The following is a 21,332-nucleotide window of genomic DNA, read 5'->3' on the forward strand; positions in this document are numbered from 1 at the left end:
GCCAGTAAAAACGCAGCTGGTTCATGAATTGACCACCAGGGTGGAAACCCCACCAAGTCTCATCTGCGTGTGATGCTCGTTCACTCATTGTGGTTCATGACTATTACTCCCTTCCCTTGTTGCAGGAGGTCATTCTGAATGACAATGGATGTCCAAGCCTTCTTCAGTGGTTTCCACTTTAACAAAAAAAGTTGTTGTATGAAAGGACTGATAACATAGCAGGCCTTCGAGCCTGGGTAAATTGCTAGATTCAACAGTGATAGGTTAGCTCACAGAATATGTTCAGTAAAATATTGAATCACAGAATATTGAATCCCAGTTAAATATATGTTTTGGTGGATGGATAGGTCAAAAGCAAGATTACAATGGAAGGCCGCAGGTGCATCCGATATGAGCTCACCTTGTTTATTTCCCTTTCCAAGCTCTTTCAGATTCGTGAGAAGCATCAATGGCCCTGCTGGCAATCAGCTAACTGCATCCGCTGGCACGCTTTAAAATTCACGCATATTCAACTCAACTCCTTGGTCAATCAATCAACAATATGGCTGAATTGAGCTAGTAATAGGCGTCTAAAACCACCACTGACCATGTTGTGGAACGTCGGCCGAAGGCCTCACCTTTTTTCCTTCCGCCCTCACCTTTTCACCTTTGTTTGCTTTTCAATTCGTTTTCTCTGCAACCGCTTGAGCGATTAACACAAAACTTTCAACATCGGAGCGCGTATGCAGGGAGAAGTTTTTAACAAGCTTACTTGATGACTTTTCTTGGTATACTGCAGAGTCAAGGCTCGTGGAAGAGCTAGAATGGATCAGGATGCAACAGGAAAAAAGTAACGGTCCAGAGACGGGGGAAAACACCAACAGCAAAGTTGAAGGACAAAATATAGGAAGATTTGGACCAACAATAGGTGTGGGGAGGAATGGGGGGTACAGGAGGGGAGGACCAATGGAGGTAAACAAGACGGATATCTATCTATAATGCCAGTAATCTCTGTGTGTCTGTCTGTGTGTCTGTGTGTTTGTCTGTGACCGCTGTTTCTCGACAACCACGGGTCCGATATACTTGAAACTTGCCAGGTATATTGCTGGGGACCCGAGGATGTGCCTTTTCAAGGTTTGTAATTAATCGGACAAGTACCTACCGAGCTATGTCCAAAAAACGCTTCAACCAATCAGAGAGCAGCGAGCTATCACGTGTGCCGAACCGTTAATGCAATGCAAGCGTTAATGCGTTAATGCAAGGCTTTTCTTTTTTTCCCTCTTCTCTTTCTACTTTTCCTTGCGATTAAATTGCAAACAGCCAAAATACGTTGGCGCTAATTGAATAATTGGCCATTAACACTAAAATAATCGTAACTGCGATATGCCAACTTCCGGACAGTGCAGCCTTCCATGTTGTTGTTGTTTGCAGCAGCTGTTTGCAGCAAGGCAAGGCTTTTCTTTTTTTCCCTCTTCTCTTTCTACTTTTCCTTGCGATTAAATTGCAAAAAGCCAAAATACGTTGGCGATAATTGAATAATTGGGCATTAATAGATAGATAGATAGATATGCGATATGCGAACTTCCGGACAGTGTGCGCGTTACGAGCTGACCGCCATTACGGTACGTAATTCGATTTCTTATGCGCATTATTTCTCCCAATTCAGTCAGAGCGAAGGGCGGAAGCGAAGAGCGTTGTTATTTTTTGTTTACGGGCGTACGGGCGGGGTAGAGCGTACGGGTAGCGTTTTTTTTTTTTTTTGGCAAGGAACGGGCACCCACGTACGGGCAATGCCCTAGTAGAAGGAAATTCAGGAAGGGAAAAGTGAAAATTTGGAAGGAGGAAGGCTTTGGGGTGGAGGTTAATGAAGGTAGAAAATATCATGATATTGCATTGCGGTGATATGAGATGGTGGTGAAAAGACATCGAGAAGACCTGGAGTACGAGATTTCAACATGATTACGAGAAGATTACGAGAAGTACGAGATTGAAGAGAATGTGGAAGTTGGTTCCACACGTGGAAAACAAGAAAGAGATCAGAGATTGCAGACCCTCGCCAGGACGCATTTGTGTGGTGTATTTTATGCATTGTTTTGTGCATTAGTTCATTATTTTGTACAACCCCATTTTCATTAGACAGCGTGACACATAACGTCCTCTTTATAAAACCGAATTCAGTAACATATTTTTAAAATATTATTTTAAATAAGGCAAAATTCCCCCAAGGGTATTTTGAGTCCCCGGGGTCTTTTGCATTTGCGGAGTCTTGGGTCATCATTGTCCTATGCCTCTTTTGGGGTATTTTGGGTCATTGGGGTGTTATAAGTCATCAGGGTCTTTTGGGTCTTCGGAATCTTCAGGGTCTTTTGGGTCATTTTGGAACCTCGGGGTCTTTTGGGTCCTCAGGGTCCACTTCAGGGTATTTTGGGGTCTTGGTAGTCTTAAGGGTCTTGGGGGGTCTTAAAGGTTCTTCAAAGGTCCAATGGGTCGAAAGGTACATTCCGATAGTACAAAATAAATAGACATACGTAATTAATAGACAGGATGCCACTGACGTCAAACAGGACAAAATTAATAGATATATTGAAAACTCACATGGCTGGAGAAGATAATATAGTGGAGTTTCTTCTTCTTCAAACACAAAACAACTTCTGCCTGCCCACAACAACTTCGTAAGACCAATCATGTTGAAATTTTAAACACGTGTTCCACTTTTAAACATGTGTTCTGTATTACTTTGAAGCTATCACATCGATCAATTGAAGCAGTTGAAGAGATAGCATTTTAAAAAGATTTTAGTTCAATCCAATGTGACCGTCAAACCATATGATGTATGAATTATTCAAGGACACCATAGTATCTCCGAGGCATGGGGAACATATGTATGAGGTTTCCATTTTATCTGTTCAACCGTTCTGGAGGAGTGGCTTTTTAAAGGTTTATTCTTCAAAAAATCATAACCACCAAACCATGTGACCTATGACGTGATAGTCACGGAACGTTTTGTTCGTCATGGGTATGCGATTATGCATGTAATGTTTTGCCTCAATCTCTTCAGCCGTTTCGGAGAAAAAGGGTTTTCAGTAGTTTTTAAGGCTTTTGTGTTTAAAAAAAAAATGGCGGCTGAACCACGTGACCGATGAGGTCCAATCAAGAAATTTAATCATGTTCGGTTGAAGTTTTGTACTTGTCGAATTTGACGTCATAATGGAGGCACCTATGACATCATCAATCATCATTAACATGTGTTATTCCCCATGGAGAGTTCTTTACAATGAGCCATGTCTCAATTTTCTCTACGCAGCACTTTGGAAGATTGCAACGTTTTTGGTTTTATTCCACAATGGCACCCATACCACGTGACCTATGGCGTCATAATTATAACGGAAAAAATACACAGGATTAGGAACGCCTATTTTTTTTTTTTTTTTTTTTTTTTTTTTTGTATACAAGATCGAGGCTCGTGAAAGAGCGAACATTAATCACACAGAAAGACAAACAGACACACAAAACAAATAACATCGGGAGCGGTAGACAAGATGGGGAGAGAGGGGGAAGGACACAAACACAACATTTGAGAGCAGGGACCGAGAGACATGGAGACATCGAGAGAACTGTGGGAGGGAGAGGGCTTTGGGGGGTAGGCATGGGAAGGGGGGGGGGGGGTGGGAGAGGTATAAAACATATGGACACTGCCAAGACTTCCAGGAAAGAAGTTGGAATTTCAAACAAGGTGGATCTGGGGTGAATTAGTGGGGGTAGAAAAGATCAAGGTTTTGGATGGGGGAAGATAAGAGATGGTGGTGAACAGCTGTTTTGAAGACCTGGAGCGAGGAGTGTGATTGAAGTGAGTGTGGGAGTTTGTTCCAGAGGCGGGAGAAAAGAGGAATGAAAGAGTGAAGGTGAGCAGAGAGCCGAGATTTCGGCAGTTTAACCATCAGAGGGTGGCTGGCAGATCTTGTGCGACCTGTAGGAATATTTGGGGGACAGAGCACAGAGAGAGCTGGGGGAGCAAGGCCGGAGAGGAGTCGGTAGAAGACAGAAAGACCACCTACCTGCCTGCGGTGAGTGAGTGAAAGGCCCTCAGAGATAGCTTCATCGCGGGAGATTCCAATGATTCTGAAAGCTTTGGATTCAACAGCGTGAAGCCGAGCCAGGTGTGAGGCAGGAGCACCAGCCCATAGGGGAGAACAGTATTCCATTGAGCTGCGGATGAAAGCCTTATATGTGGTGAGGAGCTCAGGTGTGCCTAGGAAGGACTTCGCACGACGGAGGATGCCCAGTCGGCGACTGGCTTTGGAGGCCAGCTTGGAAATGTGGTTTTCCCAAGAAAGATCATGGCAGATGGTGAGACCCAAAAGCTTGAGCGACAGAACTTCTTGGAGAGGATTGTTGAGAAAGTAGATGGGAGGGTTGTCCAGTCGATCTTTTCGGAGAGACATAGTAAGAGTGTGAGATTTGTCAGGATTGAAAGACATGTTCCACATGTTTGACCAGTCTGTGATTTTGTCCAGGTCTTCAGAGAGTGAGGAGGCTGCAGACTGCCGATCTGAGGGAAGAGGAATGGAGCGACAGAGAGTGGAGTCATCAGCAAAGAGATACAGAGGATTTTCCAGAGAGTCAGAGAGATCATTGATAAAGACCAGAAAAAGCACAGGTCCCAGCACACTGCCTTGGGGAACTCCAGCCTGAACGGGAAGGGGAGATGAGAGAAATCCATTCAGGGCCACACGTTGACTACGACCAGAGAGGAAGTCTGCAAGCCATGCATGGAGATTTCCATGGATACCATAGGAGGAGAGTTTGGTGAGCAGAGCTGGGTGCCAGACCGTATCGAAGGCACGTGATATGTCAAGGGAGACAGCTCTGATTTCCTGTTTGGCATTGAGGACCTCCATCCATTGTTGAGACAGCAGAAGCAGCATGTCCAGAGTAGAGTGACCTGGTCTGAAACCAAATTGATGATCAGAGATCAAGCCATTGGAGAAGAGGAAAGATTTCATATCCGAAGCAATGATGGATTCCATGACTTTGCTGATAATTGGGAGCAGGCTGATTGGTCTGTAGTTGCAAGGATCTGTTTTTGCACCTTTTTGTGTAAAGCGGTAATGTTTGCTGATTTCCAGGATGCTGGCAGATGACCTTGAGCAAAAGATAGGGTGAAAAGAACAGAGAGAGGGTGAGATAGAGCGGCAGAGCAGGATTTTAGGACCCGTGGGCTGATGCCATCTGGTCCAGTTGCAGAATCAGAGTCGAGGTTTGACAAAGACTCCTCCACCTTGTCAGGAGAGAAGGTCACAGAGTCCAGGAGCAGTTTGGTTCGACTGGGAAAGGTGGGAACAGAGAGAGATGGGTTTGGGACTAAGGATTTTGAGGCAAACACAGAGTTGAGGCATTCGGCTTTGTCACGTGCGATGTCAACTGTGTGGCCATTTGAGGTAAGGGAGGGGATGGAGGGGGAACAAACACCAGAAACGGATTTGACCAGACGCCACCAGGATTTGGAGGAAGGAGACAGGTTTGAGAGTTCATTCTTGAGTGAGGAGAGATAGTGCTTCCTGGCACTCCTGAGGGTAGACACACACTTGTTCCGAGCTTGGTGGAAGGAACTGAGATTTCCTTCAGTTGGATTAGCCTTCCAAGAGGCAAAGGCAAGTTGTTTCAGGGCAACTGCCTCACCACAAGATTCAGTGTACCATGGACGGGAGGAAGGGTAAGACAACTGAAGGCGAGATGGTGATAAATCTGTGCATGAGAGAGATCAGTTTGCTTTGGAAGAATTCCCAGGAAGAATTGATGTCAGAGGCAGTGGAGATGGGAGACCAATCCAGACGATTGATGGCTGCTTGAAGACAGTCCCAGTCGGCCTGAGTGAAATGCCAGACTCGTCGACGCTGAGGAGGCTCTCTGAGAATGGCCAGAGAGATGTCCACTTTGACAAGCACATGATCAGAAGAACCGATTGGAGCAGAAGAAGAGCAGCAGACATTAGCAGGGAAGTTAGTCATAACCAAGTCTAGAAGAGAAGATACTCCATTGGCTGAGATCCGGGTCGGGAAATTGACAGATTGTGTCAATCCCAGGGAGTCACAGAAGTCCTTTGCTGAGGTGCCATGACTGGTGAGAGAGGAACCCACACCCAACCAGGTGGCATGATGACAATTGAAGTCACCACATATGAGGAGGAGAGAGTTGGGATGAGTGGATAGAAGTTGGTCCATGTTGTCGGACAGTGAAATGTAGATGGAGTCATCACTGTTTGGGGGACGGTACAGAACACATATGAACAAAAGGTGGGAGCGGAGAGGAAGCCGTAGCCAGAGGTACTCCTGGGGGTGAGGAGGAGAGAGGGCAGTGCAAGGAGAGTGAGGAAGAGAGTTTTTGATAAAGATAGCCACCCCACCACCAGGCCGAGGCTCAGGTCTATCATACCGGAGGAGGGAGTAACCAGGAAGAGATATTAAGGAATCAGAGACATCTTGAAGGAGGAAAGTCTCTGTTAAGCAGATCAAGTCTGGATTGTCAGAAGCAACCTGTATGGAGAGATCAGTCAGGTTTGAGCGAAGGCCCCGGATGTTTGAGGTCCATACCGTTAATGAAGAGAGAGGGGGAGCATCGGGTACAGGACAGGGGAGGGGAGGAGTAGGGTAAGATGAAGGATGAGAGGGGGAGGTAGGGAGAGCAGTTGTTAGTGTGTCAGCGATTGCAGAAGAGTTCCAAGAAAGGGAAGGATGAGGAGGATGAAAGGTTTGAAGGTGAAGGGATGAGGCACAGTGAGGGGTTGTTTGAGGGGGGGCAGAGGAAAGAAGAAGGTTGGGGGGGGGGTGGAGGTATGAGATAGAAGGGAGACGAAGTGGGGAGGAGGCAGCTTTGAGGAGGAGGGGGGAGGAGGGAGAATTGGAGAGGAATGGTATGGGGGGAGATTTGAATGGGAGGGGTTGGGGGGGAGTTTTGAAGGGGAGGAGTGAGGGGGGAGTTTAGGAGGGGAAGGGAAAGGGGGGAGTTCAGGAGTGGAATGGCAAGGGGGGAGTTCAGGAGTGGAGGGGCAGGGGGGGGTTTAAGAGTGGCGGGGCAAGGGGGGAGTTTAGGAGTGTAGGTGCAAGGGGAGGGATTTGGATGGGAGGGGCAAGAGGGGAGTTTAGAAAGTGGATGATTAATGAAAGACGAACATTGAAAACAAATTGGGTTTGTTGTGATTTTCAAGTTAGCAATCCGGTTCAGAATGATGGAGGAGGGATGGAATGAATGTGAATTTAGACCATGTAGTGAGGGAGACGTATAAGATATTGAATTTCTTTTTTTTGAGGTGGAATGAGTTGGAGAGGAAATTGAGAAAAGCCTTTTAAATAGGAAGAAAAACAGCGTGTTGTAAAATACCACTGAGTAAAACACTGAAGGGGAAAGGTTATACATATTTAAATAATATTTAAACAGAACCGTGAACAATCTTATGTGCACAAAAATACCAACGGGGGGAGAGCCGAGAGGGACCACCACGAGTCACGTGAAGGGCAAACGGTGGATGGCCAACGGTTCACCACACTATGGTGAACATTTCCTGTCAATCGGACCAACAGTTGCAGAGAAAAGCATACGTATTTTGTTAAGACAAACAGACAGACAGACAGACAGACAGACAGACAAACGGACCAAAATGCAATACCCTCCCCTCTAGTGAGGGTAAAAAAAGAAACACATGAGTGGAGGTGATCCTGGATTTTGGGAGTTTCACCAGAAGGGATTTGTTGGTGGACTGGCGTATGTCCTGTGGAAACCTGGAGGTGGGGTGGGAAGGGGGGAGGTGGAAGGAACCAAGCAGAGAAGGCGCAGAGGGTGCAATACCAGAAAGGGGGTGGTAGAAGATAAAGAGACCACCGATCTGTCTGTGATGGCGAAATGATAGCTTGCGTTCAATGACTTCAATGAAAGATTGACTTCAATTACTTCAATGAAAGATTGACTTCAATTACTTCAATAAAAGATTGACTTCAATGAAAGATTGACTTCAATTACTTCAATAAAAGATTGACTTCAATGAAAGATTGACTTCAATGAAAGATTGACTTCAATCAAAGATTGACTTCAATGACTCAGCTTCATTGCGGGAAATCCCAATAAACTTGAAGGCCTTGCTTTCCACGGCGTCAGGCTAAGGAAGTTATGAGGCAGGGTGGCCAGCCCAGAGGGGAGAGAAGCACTCCATCAAACTGTGGATGAAGCCCTTGTAGGTGTAAAGCAGTGCAGGTGTGCCAAGGAAGGACTTTGCATCACAGGAGATGCCCAGTCGGCAGCTGGCTTTGGATGTCAACTATGAAATGTGGTTTACCCAAAAAAGGTCATGGCTGATGGCGAGACCAAGGAGTATAAATGGAATGACTGAACTTCCTCAAGAGGGTTGTTAAGAAATTAGATGGGGGGCTGGGTAGGGGTTCCATGCGGTCCTTTCGGAGAGAGAGTGAGAGTGTGAGATTTGTCAGGATTGAAAGACACATTCCAAGTGTTTGACCAGGTCATGATGTTTTCTAGGTCTGAAGAAAGGGAAGAAGCTGCAGCCTGCCAGTCTGAAAGATGAGGGATGTCACGGCAGAGAGTGGGGTGATCAGAAAATAGACAAAGAGGATTGTCCAGAGAGTCAGAGAGATCATTGATGAAGATCAGGAATAGGACTGGGCCCAGAACACTGCCTTGAGGCATTCCAGCCTTGACAGGAAGAGGAGATTAAAGGATTCCATTCCGAGCCACACATGGCAGGCTACGGGAGTAGAGCAAGTCAGAAAGCCATATGTGGAGTTGGTCTTGGATGCCAAAGGCAGAAAACAGTTTGGAGAGCAAGGCAGGATGCCAGACTGTACCAAAAGCCTGAGATATGACCAGAGAGATGGCTCTGCTCTCATTTTTGACATTGAGGGCCTCATGCATCCATTGTCAGGTGAGTAGAAGCAGCATGTCTAAGGTAGAGTGACCTGGTCATAAATTCAAATAGGTGATCTGAGATGAGATTGTTGAAGAAAAGGAAGGATTTCATATCAACTGCAATGATGGATTCCATGATCTTGCTGATAATTGGAAGTACAGTAGGTCTGTAGTTCAGGGGATATGTTTTTGCACCTTTTTATCTAATGCAGTGATGTTGGCAGATTTCTAAGCAGATGCAAGATGACCCAAGGAAATGATGGGATGAAAAGAGCAGAAAGAAAATGTGCAAGAACAGCACAGCAGGTTTTTAGCACACGTGAGCTGATGCCATCCTGTCCAGTTGAAGAGTTAAGAGTCGAGGGATTAAAAAAACCTTCGCACATGCAAAGTACATTGTCCAGGGGCCGTTGGGTATGACATGGATGGGTGGGTACCAAGAGTGAGGGGTTAGGGACACAAGATCTGGAAGCAAACACAGAAATTGAGGCATTTGGTCTTCTCACCAGCGGACTCGGCAGTGGTGCCATTTGGAGTGAGAGAAGGGATGGAAGCGTTCTTTTTTCCCCCATTTGTTGAACCAACTTCCACATTCTAATCAATCTCAATCTTCTGTCCATGTCTTCACAACGGCTGTTCACCACCATCTCAGGTCATCCCCCATCCAAAACCATTATATTTTCTACCCCCGTTTTCCTTCTGTATCAATCTTGCACACCCATGCGTCTTTCCCTACCGGTCATCCCTCCCCACACCCATTCTTTTATCTAGATCTGCCTCTATTTTGTTCTTCAACTCAGCTGTTAGCCACCCAACCCCCTTCTGTACTGTTCCTTTTGTCCTGTGCCATCCTGATCCATACAATGTCCTCACTCTTCCACGAGCTTTGACTCTGTATTCAAAAAACCCTTTGCACAAGAACAATTTTGGCATCACCAATGCTCTGTCAAGAGTATGGTACATTTGATTGATTTGTATCTCTATACATTGATTGATATCTCTTTTACATGCATACCCTCAAATGAAACACTGATTTATTCGATATTTGTTGCCCCTTTTTCCCAATTTTCCCAGTCAAATCACACAATAAGGTGGAAATTATTTTGGGCCTTGAAATAAGTAGCAGCAGTATCCAATGCAGACTGCCCTGCATCTCAAGGAAACTCTAAAATTCCATGAACAGCACAACCAAACTCCGCACCAATTTGTGTCAATCGCTCTGCACATCGAGGCATCCTTCAATGACAAATTTGTACAGGTAATTCGCCCATGGCTGCAGGTCAGCAAAAGTCCTCGGAGGGGTGCAGCACTGCAGTTCCCCCTTTAAGTTAGAGTAGGTATTTGTGATTTGTTCAGGTTGCGGGCAATAGCTCGCCTACTTTTCGCAAAGGACGCTGCGGGATCTTTGATGATCCACCAATATTGATGCATATTTACACAATGATGCATATTTAGCCAAAAGGTATGATAGACTAGAGGTACGCGCACTCGACTCTGAGTGAGACAGCTCAGAAGCGAGTGCGTAGCTTATACCTCAAAGCTATCCTACCAATTTACCCGGCTGTTGTAAACGGGACGTGTTCAGGCACAAATAAACATTCACTTTCATGCATTGTATGCCACATTTGAACTCATGGAAACTTCAAGTACTGGAAGTAAGCTTAACGTGCTAGGGGAATGCATTCCTCCAGGAATTAAGGTGCTGAATCATCAACGAGGAAGACTGGCTCATCATAGCAATATTCCAGGCACTTCCTCAAGAACCATGTTTTCCTCTGCAACAGTTTGAAAGTAGGGATTTCTAAAGATGCCGTTGTGATCTGGAAATGAACCTGGAGCCTCGAGGAATTGACATTGACGTGACAACAGATGCCACTAGAATGTGCTCGACATACGACGGGAAGCAGAATAAGCAGAGTAAACAAAGGAAACATCAGTCAAACCCCAGTGGAGCAAGAACAAAGAATGACCTTCATGTGACAGACACCTATTGCTCAGCTCAAAGCAGTGTAAGAGCAAATACGTCAGTGAGGCAAACCTAATGAATTCAGTACTTTTTGCAGTAACAATGTTTTTCTTACAAACCTTTTCTGGACCGAAACGCAATGCGATCACAATCGTAGATTAATTACTCTGTATCTTGACCTTGAATCGATTCATTGCAAACTAAAGTGTCCCCGAGACTTCAATAACATGCTAGTTAGCCAATAACATGCCTCTGCATTTAAATCACAAACTTTTCTTGGGAGATTGTTGCATTATATTTGAGATTCAGCAAAAAAAAAAAAAAAAGGTGAGTGTGTGCCCAGAGAGAGGGAGAGGGAGAATGAGAATGAGAATGAGTGTGTATCATCCACGAACAGTGATGGTACAGAATAGTTATGACGAGTTGAGGTGTGATTCCCACCTCTTTTGGGAGATGTTCCTGTTGGTCACCAAAGGATTTCTGTCCCTCTTGATGTTGGCAGTCCAGCTGAATGTCCTCCCGACAGCGTGTATGACACGTGACCTTGCAATCTGCGGTCAGGTAAATCATGACGCACACACATAACGATGGTTTCTTGAATGGAAAGTACATGACTGTCTTTTTGAAAAAAAACAAAAAACTCCACTGATGTACACACTTACATCAGTGGAGTTTATTCAAGGTATTGCAGTGCTACATGTACACACTTGTCCTATAGATGTGGTCGTGCTTCGATGCCATCTGCGTATAAACAGTTGGGATGGCTATGCAGCCATTTCAGGATGTGTTTTGACATATTCATCAGTCAGAAGCTTAATGTCACATGCAGATATGTTTTCAATGCTCAAAACGAGATGGCAATCACAAGGTCACAAGGCTGGACTGTATGTGGCATCATTGTTTTGGATTGAATATGTGCAATCATGTGCAAAACTAGGTGTGTGTTTCTGGAGGAATGTTTGCGATTGTGGTGGGCGTGGGAGGATGAGTGGAAAAGAGGGCAGGTGGAACGAGGCCAGAAATGAGGTGATACAAAACTGAGAGTTCAATAAGCTGAATGGGGAGGGTGAAAAGCAGACCCTGTGAATTGGTCTCCTGCCAGGAGATGCCAATTATTTGAAAAGCCGTGGACTTGTCTGCATCCAGGGGAGCAAGATGGAAGGTGGGGACTCATAGTCATACCCAATTGGTACTTCACATGAAGGCCTTAAACATTGTGATGAGCTGGTTCTGAGGAGAAGAGCACGGCATCGGCTAACCATAGGGGGCGAGTTTTGGGATGTGGTCTCCCAAGAGAGGTTGCGATGGATAGTGACGCCTGTACTCGGAGTTACTTGTATTGTACCACTTCCAATTGTGGTACAGTGAAGTGCACTGGAGAGAGGAGGAGGGTAAGTGTTCGACTATTTTCGAGAGAGGAGGAGAGACCCATACGTAGAAGTTCCCAACACATATCCACTTGAGTAATAGTGGCCACATTTGCCTTGTGAGGGCAAGACATTAGCACGCAGTAAAGTTATACATACTTAGCCAATGTCTGTGTATCACTCATCGTTTTAATGTGTATCAGGTCACGATAGTCCTGCACATTGATGATAACCCCATATTGAGAGAAAAAACAGAACAAATCTTCTACAATTTCCCTTAATGTAATATCGCTTTAGTGACAGCAATTGCAGGTGAGAATGCACTCGAAACTGGTCACCAATTCATGGCCACTTTTTATAAACACACTGCACCCGTGAAGCACGCACACGTATGTGAAAGACACACAAAAATAAATTGTTCAGTCAGTCTCCTGGGAAATCGCAGCTGATTCAATGAGCTCCCCCACAATGCACTTAATGATACACCCTCATGTTCCTCAGATACATGACTTTTGGCCGCCATCTTGGTTTTACCCAGAATGCTTCAACCAGCATTGGTGTCAACTTTTATATAATTTGTCCTCAGTCTGTCATCCTCCTGAGGTCGGCAAATTGAGTACCAGTTCACTGGTAATTCCCTGTGTGTCGCAAGAGGTGACTAACAGGGTTGGCGGTAGGAAGGGCATCCGGCCATAAAACATTGCTTCAAAAAGGGGGCCACCGTGCCCGAAAAAGGCCAACCCCTGCTCTGCGGGGGGAGGGGGGGGGGGGGACAAAGGCCAACCACTGCCCTGCGGGGAAAAATGGCCTCTAAAGGTGGTTCTTCTTCTTCTGTCTATCAATATGATCAGCCCCACCGGTAGTAACCCCATCATGTTGCATACTGCTAGAATGCTCTTGGCAAATGAAAATGCAAAAAAACATTTTGAAACCTATAGGGTAGGCCGTTCAGGGTGGAGGGAAGACCACAATTCTCTTTAAATAAATGTGAATCATATAGCTCCACCTGGTGGTATCCAGTATTACAAATCATATTGTATCTCTTTTTTTCTAAACTCTAAATTCCTTCCGCACAAGGTGGAAGGTGCGGAAGGAATTTAGCTTGGGATCCTAGGATCAATACAGGGAGGGTACCTCTGGAATGAATTCAGCTGAAATGAATGCAGGGTAGCCTACCTCTGATAGTAAATAATAAATAAAGAGTGGTGTATAAAGTTGATGCCGTCAAGTTTCCCTCGCAGGACATGATGAACTAATTAACTAATAGAGTTGATATCACATTTAAATACGTATTTCAGTAGGAATTGTAGAAAAGACAATATATTTTAAAATTACATAAATAGTGTAATATCTATATATTGTATATAAAACACAGTGTGTACCTGTGTATTTGTCTGTCCCCTATCATAAGGACGATTTGAGGGGTTTTAAAGGCCAATCATTCACACGAATGTGTGCTCACTACAGTCTATTTATGAGGATAAAAAACTTCGAAAATAATTTTCCATAAAAGAGTAATTACATCTTTTTTGTTGGAATTGCAGATGGTGACTTGCAGACTGAGCCTTAAGTGGGGTGTACAGAAGCACTTTTTAAAAACAATAAATGGTGTAGGCCGTAGGGGGGTGTTAATTTATGTCTGCAGGAACTCTAATAAATAAAGAAGATATAAGTACACCTGATGCTAGGCCAAGGCTTCAGATTTTGGCATTCTCACGAGGCATTTTGGCATTGTCAAAACAAAACGTCCCTGAAAACAAAGAAAACAAGTACAGATACATTCAAAGTACCCCGCCCCCATGCCAAATAAATAAATAACATCCTCCAGCACCTTCGGCGCCAGGCAATACCAGCATGCAGTGCATGGAGACTGTATTGTGAGGGAGATGTGTTCAATAATTATTGATTGATTGATTAATTCCAAAATTAAAATCAATAAATAATCATCATAAAATATTTTCTGAATCAATTGGCTAATAGCATACCTAAACCACCAGTGCTTCATCCGAAGCTGTAACTTTGTGAAAATTAAATAAGCCAGTAATCAAAAAAATAAAAATAATAATTGATTAATTAATAAATAATTTATGGATTAATTGATTAATCAATAAATCAAAAACATCCTTTATAGCCACATCACTTGGTCACTGTCGTGTCCAAATATCAGCTTCCGAGCTCAAAAGGTGCCTGAGATATTGCCCAGATGAGAGAGAAAAGAAAAGAAAAGTTTAATAATGAAAAAAAAAAATAGGATTCATAAAATAATTTAATAATTAATCAATTGGCTAACAGAATACCGAAACCACCACCGTTTCATCCGAATCTCTAACTTAAAGAAAAATGAATGAATTAATTCATTAATGGAATAATTAAATTAATAATCGATTAATTGATTAATTGATTAATCAAAAAGCCAAAAAGCCTTTACAGCCAAATCACTTGGTCATTGTCATGTCCAAATATCAGCTTCCTAGCTCAAATGGTGCCTGAGATATTACCCAGAAGAGAAAGGAAATAAATAAGTTCTTAATTAATCAATTATATATGAGTAACTCATCAATTAATTGACTCATCAAAAAACAAAAAATACTGTTTTTGCCAAAGCGCGTGCACACTATTGTGCCGAAAGTTTAGCTCCCTATCTCAAAGGATGGCTGAGATATCGCCCAGACAAACAATCAAACAAGAAAACAAACAATCAAACAAGAAAACAAACAAACAAATGAAAAATCACTCATAGAGCAACACTTGGCAAAACAGAACAAAGTAGAATGGCACTCAGCAGGGCATCCTTTTGACCTCAAAAATAATTAGTGGTTGAATTCAGTGACCTGATATGCAAATCATCTTCAAATTTGAAGTTAATCAGATGAAAATTGACAATTTTAGAAATTTGGCCTTTGTTGACCTTTTGGCCTATGTTGACCTCAAAAATAGTTGTGTGTTTAATTCAATTCGCTGATATGAAAATCCTATTCAAATTTCAAGTCAATCGGATGAAAATTGAGGATTTTAGACATTTGAAAAAAGTGGTTGACCTTTGGCCAATGTTGACCTTTTGACCTATATTGACCTCAAAAATAGTTGTTTGTTGAATTAAGTTAACTGATATGTAAATAAATATAAATAATATAACCACCTTCAGAGGCCATTTTTCCCCGCAAAGCGGGGGTTGGCCTTTTTCGGGAACCGTGGTTGTTGTTGTTTTTCGGTCCCCTTTTTGAAGCAATGTTTTAGGTCCGGATGCCCTTCCTGACGCCAACCCTTTTTGCCGCCTTTAACGACAAACAGGGAATTACCAGTGAACTGGTACTCAATTAGCCGACCTCAGAAGGATGACAGGCTGAGTCAACCCCCCTGGCGTTAATTCAGCGAACGACTGGGATTCGAACCCAGGATCCTAGGATCCTAAGCCGGCACCCTAGCCGCTAGCCCAACACCAGGGCTTTAACTGATATGTAAATCCCATTCCAATTTCAAGTGAATTGGATGAAAATTGAGGACTTTAGAAATATGAAATCGTTGTTGACCTTTGGCCTATGTTGACCATTTCACCTATGCTGATCTCAAAAATAGTTGGTGGTTGAATTCAGCTAGCCGATATGAAAATCCTATTCAAATTTCAAGTAAATTGGATGAAAATTGAAGATTTTAGAAACTTGAAAAAAGTGGTTGACCTTCGGCCTATGTTTACCTTTTGGCCTATGTTGACCTTTTGGCCTATGTTGATGTCAAAAATAGTTGGTGGTTGAATTCAGTTAGCTGATATGAAAATCAGATTCAAATTTCAAGTCCATTGGATGAAAATTGAGGATTTTAGAAATTTTAAATTGTTGTTGACCTTTGGCCTATGTTGACCTTATGACCTATGTTGATCTCAAAAATAGTCGGTGGTTGAATTTAGTTAGCTGATATGAAAATCATTCAAATTTCAAGTCAATTGGATGACAATTCAGGATTTTAGAAATTTTAAAAAATTGGTTGACCTTTGGCCTATGTTGACATTTTGACCTCAAAAATATACAGAATTTTGTCAGACCACGAACTCTACCATTTGGTGAAGTTTTGTGAAGATCGGTTTAAAATTGTGACCTGTAGGCAAGTATAAGTGAGTCGACAGACAAACACACAAACACAAACACAAACACACAAACACAAACACAAACACAAACACACAAACCGGAGTGATCAACATACTTGCAAAAAAAAAAAAAATGGGCCAAGTAACAAGAAACCGGAGTGAAAACTGAGTACTCCCTTTCAGCGTGCGTCATTTCAGGTCCCCTTCAGTGCCTGGAAATGACGTCATGCAGCGCCTGGAGATGGCATCGGAAAGGAGCGGTGTACAATGACGTCACATTTGTACATGTAGCGTTTTAAACTAGTGCTTCTTGCTGCGAAACACCATATTATCTTCCAGTATCCTTGAAAATTTCTTGAAAAGAGGTGTGATGTGATGGGGGTGAGTTGCTTGAAGGATGAAGTGGGACAAATCGTTGTGGACCCAGATGGAATTAAAGGAAGATGGAAAAGATATATGGAAATGCTGTTGAATACAGAGAATGAATGGGATGGCAACAGAGAGAGTAAACCAGTTTTAGGACCGGCAGGGAAGATAACTGAGAAGGAAGTTGAGGAAGCTATAAAAGCAATGAAGAGTAGAAAAGCGGGAGGGCCGACGGGAGTTGTGGGAGATATGTTGAAGGCAGCAGGAAGTTGGGGTGTGAAGAGAATGACAGAGATCTGTAATCTGGTGGTGAAAGAAGGCCGCATTCCAGTGGATTGGGAACCGAGTACCCTCGTCCCTCTATACAAGGGGAAAGGTGACCCTCTGGAGTGTGGCTCGTACCGAACGATAAAGTTATTGGAGCATGGAATGAAGGTATTGGAAAGGGTGTTGGAGAGGAGGATAAGGAAGAAGGTGAATATCGACGAAATGCAGTTTGGATTCATGCTAGGAAGAGGAATGACAGACGCGCTTTTCATTGTGAGGCAGTTGCAGGGGAAGTACATGGAGAAGAGGAAGAAGTTGTTTCTTGGGTTTGTTGATCTGGAGAAAGCATTCGATAGGGTTCCACGCTAAGTATTGACATGGGCATTGAGGAAGTTAGAAGTGGAGGAATGGTTGATCAGAGTAGTGAGGGCAATGTACAAAAGAGCGCGCACAGCTGTAAGGACGAAGGACGGGAACAGTGGTGAGTTTGAGGTGAAGGTGGGAGTGCATCAGGGGTCGGTACTAAGGCCACTACTATTTGTAACTGTGATGGAGGTGCTGGCTCAGAACGTAAAGGAGGGTTTACCGTGGGAGTTGTTGTATGCAGATGATCTGGTGTTGATTGCGGAAAGTATGGATGGACTGAAGGAAAAGACGAACAAGTGGAAGGAATGTATGGAGAGAAAAGGTCTGAAGGTGAATATCGGAAAGACAAAGGTGATGGCAAGTGGTAAAGCATGTGGTGAGGTGGAAAGAACTGGGAAGTGGCCATGTGCTGTGTGCAGGAAGGGTGTCGGAGTGAACTCCATTCAATGTACAATGTGCGCTGAGTGGGTTCATCAAATATGTAGCGGTCTGAGAGGGTCATTAACCAGTGTGGCAGCTACATTCAAATGTAAGGTGTGCACAGAGGGAGCTGCAGATGGAGGAAATGTTGAGTTGGATCTTGGAGACGGCGTGAAGCTGGAAGGTGTGAAAACATTTTGCTACCTCGGAGACATGCTGAATGGAGAAGGTGGATCGGACTCGGCAACGGTTGCTAGAGTGAGATGTGCATGGAAGAAGTTTCGGGAACTGAGTGGCGTGCTGATGAGGAGGGGAGTGTCGTTGAAGCTGAAGGGAAAGGTGTATGCTGCATGTGTGAGAAGTGTTATGATTTATCGGAGCGAGACATGGGTCATGAATGTAGAGCAGCAACGAAGGCTGGAAAGGGTGGAAATGCGAATGGTTCGGTGGATGTGCGGAGTATCGTTGAGAGAGGGGAAGACAAATGATGAATTGCGAAAGATGATGGGAATAGAGCTTGTGATTGATGCTGTGAAGAGGAACAGGTTGAGATGGTTTGGTCATGTGTTGAGAAAGGATGAAAGTGACTGGTTGAGAAGAGTGATGGAAATGAATGTAGAGGGAAGTAGAGGACGGGGAAGACCGAGAAAGACTTTAGTCTAGTAGGAAGACTAGGTCCCCCTGCACCCCCCGGAGATATACTTCTAATCAGTGTTTCTAGATTGGAAAAAATGTGTAGAAAATGACTAGCTATGGCCCCAAGCTGAAAAAATGTCCCACATACCATTTTTATGCAAATTACTGCTGCAAATTTTATGCAAAATTATGCAAATTTTATGCAAATTTTTGATGAGGAGTAGAGTTGAGGGGTCTTTGAGGGCTTCATCGAGGTGCTCTCGGTTGCAAGACTGGGTCATTCTGAGAAGCACAGCAGGGTCAGAGATCATGATGTTCTCCTCCTCAGTGAATCTCTCCATCAACAGCCTCTCCATTGCCTCACACACTGTTTTGAGGCAAAAGAGGGACTTTGCGTAGGCCTTTCCACTGAGAACACCTTTGAGAGATCCACTTGTTACTAGTTGTGCCTCAAAGAGAATCTCTGCATATCCAGAACCACGCATCTTGTGTCCAGTGAGCATCCCGATGTAGTTCATGGATGTGTGGAAGGGTCCAATCGTTACTACATGACTAGCAAATTCATTTGGCCAGCGCCAGATGATGGGAAGGGCTTTCATGCAGACACCCAGATCAAATGTATTCAGGACCCATCTCTGACCCACCTCAGCAGTTGCTGCCTCGGAACGCTTCAGTAGCTCACGAACAACTGCGTTGTCTGTGATCGGTCTGTGCCTGGTGCCTGCATGGCATGGCAATGGCCTGCAGCCTGTGCCTGGGCTAGGGGGTTTCACCTCTGCAACTGGTTCTCCCCCACCCAGCAAATCAACAGTCGACTACTGCACGCCTATCCACCAACCGATCACAGACAACGCAGTTGTTCGTGAGCTACTGAAGCGTTCCGAGGCAGCAACTGCTGAGGTGGGTCAGAGATGGGTCCTGAATACATTTGATCTGGGTGTCTGCATGAAAGCCCTTCCCATCATCTGGCGCTGGCCAAATGAATTTGCTAGTCATGTAGTAACGATTGGACCCTTCCACACATCCATGAACTACATCGGGATGCTCACTGGACACAAGATGCGTGGTTCTGGATATGCAGAGATTCTCTTTGAGGCACAACTAGTAACAAGTGGATCTCTCAAAGGTGTTCTCAGTGGAAAGGCCTACGCAAAGTCCCTCTTTTGCCTCAAAACAGTGTGTGAGGCAATGGAGAGGCTGTTGATGGAGAGATTCACTGAGGAGGAGAACATCATGATCTCTGACCCTGCTGTGCTTCTCAGAATGACCCAGTCTTGCAACCGAGAGCACCTCGATGAAGCCCTCAAAGACCCCTCAACTCTACTCCTCATCAAAAATTTGCATAAAATTTGCATAATTTTGCATAAAATTTGCAGCAGTAATTTGCATAAAAATGGTATGCGGGACATTTTTTCAGCTTGGGGCCATAGCTAGTCATTTTCTACACATTTTTTCCAATCTAGAAACACTGATTAGAAGTATATCTCCGGGGGTGCAGGGGGACCTAGTCTTCCTACTAGACTTGGCTAAAGATGGTGGAAGAAGAAATGCGGGCAAGGGGGTTAGCAAGGAGAGATGCAGAAAATAGGGCAAAATGGAGAAGATTGTCATGGGGACCGCAAAGCTAACCGCCGCTCTAGCAGGGAAAATGGCCTTAAAATGCATGTTGTTGTGTTGTTGTATCCTTGAAAATTTCAAATAAAATAACTCCTACCCATCATTTTTGTCAGACCTTTATACAAAAAAAAATATATATATATAAAGGTTTTTGTCAGACCTTTATAGTCTGGGTAGTTCACTAGTACAATAAAACCCCGACACTCAAGGGGCTCCGTTCTTGAAAATTACCATGAATCTGCGAATGTCAGGGCATTGTTTCAATGGGAAAAATGGAGGTAGGTTCACGGTGGTTCATGATTCATAAGGGAAATTTTTAAAAGTTTAAGAACATGAATGCACATAAGTACAGTTTCATTAAAAGTGCTTCCAAATAAAAACAACAACAATCCAGTGAACTCCTCTCAAGAGGATGTAGATGAGGGTCCTGATAGTCGTGCACTGAAGGGGATGCAGTGATGGTGCTGATCGTCGTTCACTGAAGTGGATGCAGGTGAGGGTGCTGCAGAGTCGTGCACTGAAGGGGACATAGGTGAGGGTGCTGATGGTGCTGAGGTGGAGGGACCGGAGCGAAACAAATTAGTGGTCGACAGCTGTTTTGCTGAGTGCTGCAGGTTTCTGTGCAGCTCTTTGTACGGCAGCAAAACATCACCCAGCCCCCTCTTGAATCGGAGGTATCGCTCCATCTCTGGGTCGGCATCTTGCAACTTGTCAGCGAATGCCCTCATATCCTTCAGCACCTTAGCAAGGAACGTGCAGGTTAGCTTGGACCTCTCCACTGCACCAGTCGGAAACCTTGCTGAAGGCCTACAACTCCTCCTCAGTTAGCTCCTCCCCATGCGAGGCGATACGCTCCTCCAATTCTTCAGGCTCCATGTTGTCGAAGCCTTCCCCTCCCATCTCCTGTGCCAACCCGGAAATTTTCCGCCTCTCTTCGGTGTTGTCGGTAAAAACCTCTGAAGTCGTTGACTGTCTGTGGCCATAGATTTTGCAAGCAAGCGTTGATGGTGGAGGCTTTTGCTTCGTCCAGAGAATATTTGATGGCACTGATGCAGTGGACTATGTTGAAGTCCTTACAACATTTCCCAATGCTAAGTTCAGGGTCGATCTCCATTGCCTTCAAGTTGTGAGGGAAGGTGTGGTGGGTACAATAAGATTTGAAAGGGGCAATTATCCCTTGGTCTAGTGGATGGATTAGGGAGGTGGTGTTGCGTGGCTGGAAGACGACCTCAACATTGGGATGGGCCACCTTCAGCTCCTAAGGGTGGCCTGGGACATTGTCCACCAGCAGGAAGACCTTGAAGGAGAGGTTATTTTATGGCAGGTACCTCTTCACGAGTTATGGAACCAATCC

The 21,332-nt window shown here is 44.4% G+C and overlaps 1 protein-coding gene across 1 annotated transcript in view; it reads right to left on the reverse strand.

Moving 5' to 3' along the window:
* Positions 1-21,332, reverse strand: part of RASSF1 (Ras association domain family member 1) — a 285,057-nt gene that overhangs the window by 106,477 nt on the left and 157,248 nt on the right. The window contains exon 2 of the mRNA XM_078786708.1: positions 11,300-11,409. Coding sequence (XP_078642834.1) covers positions 11,300-11,409 — 110 coding nt within the window. The remainder of the gene's footprint in view (positions 1-11,299; positions 11,410-21,332) is intronic.

The sequence above is a fragment of the Myxine glutinosa genome, chromosome 11 (assembly GCF_964187855.1).
Source record: "Myxine glutinosa chromosome 11, kmMyxGlut1.1, whole genome shotgun sequence".
NCBI classification, from domain to species: domain Eukaryota; kingdom Metazoa; phylum Chordata; class Myxini; order Myxiniformes; family Myxinidae; genus Myxine; species Myxine glutinosa.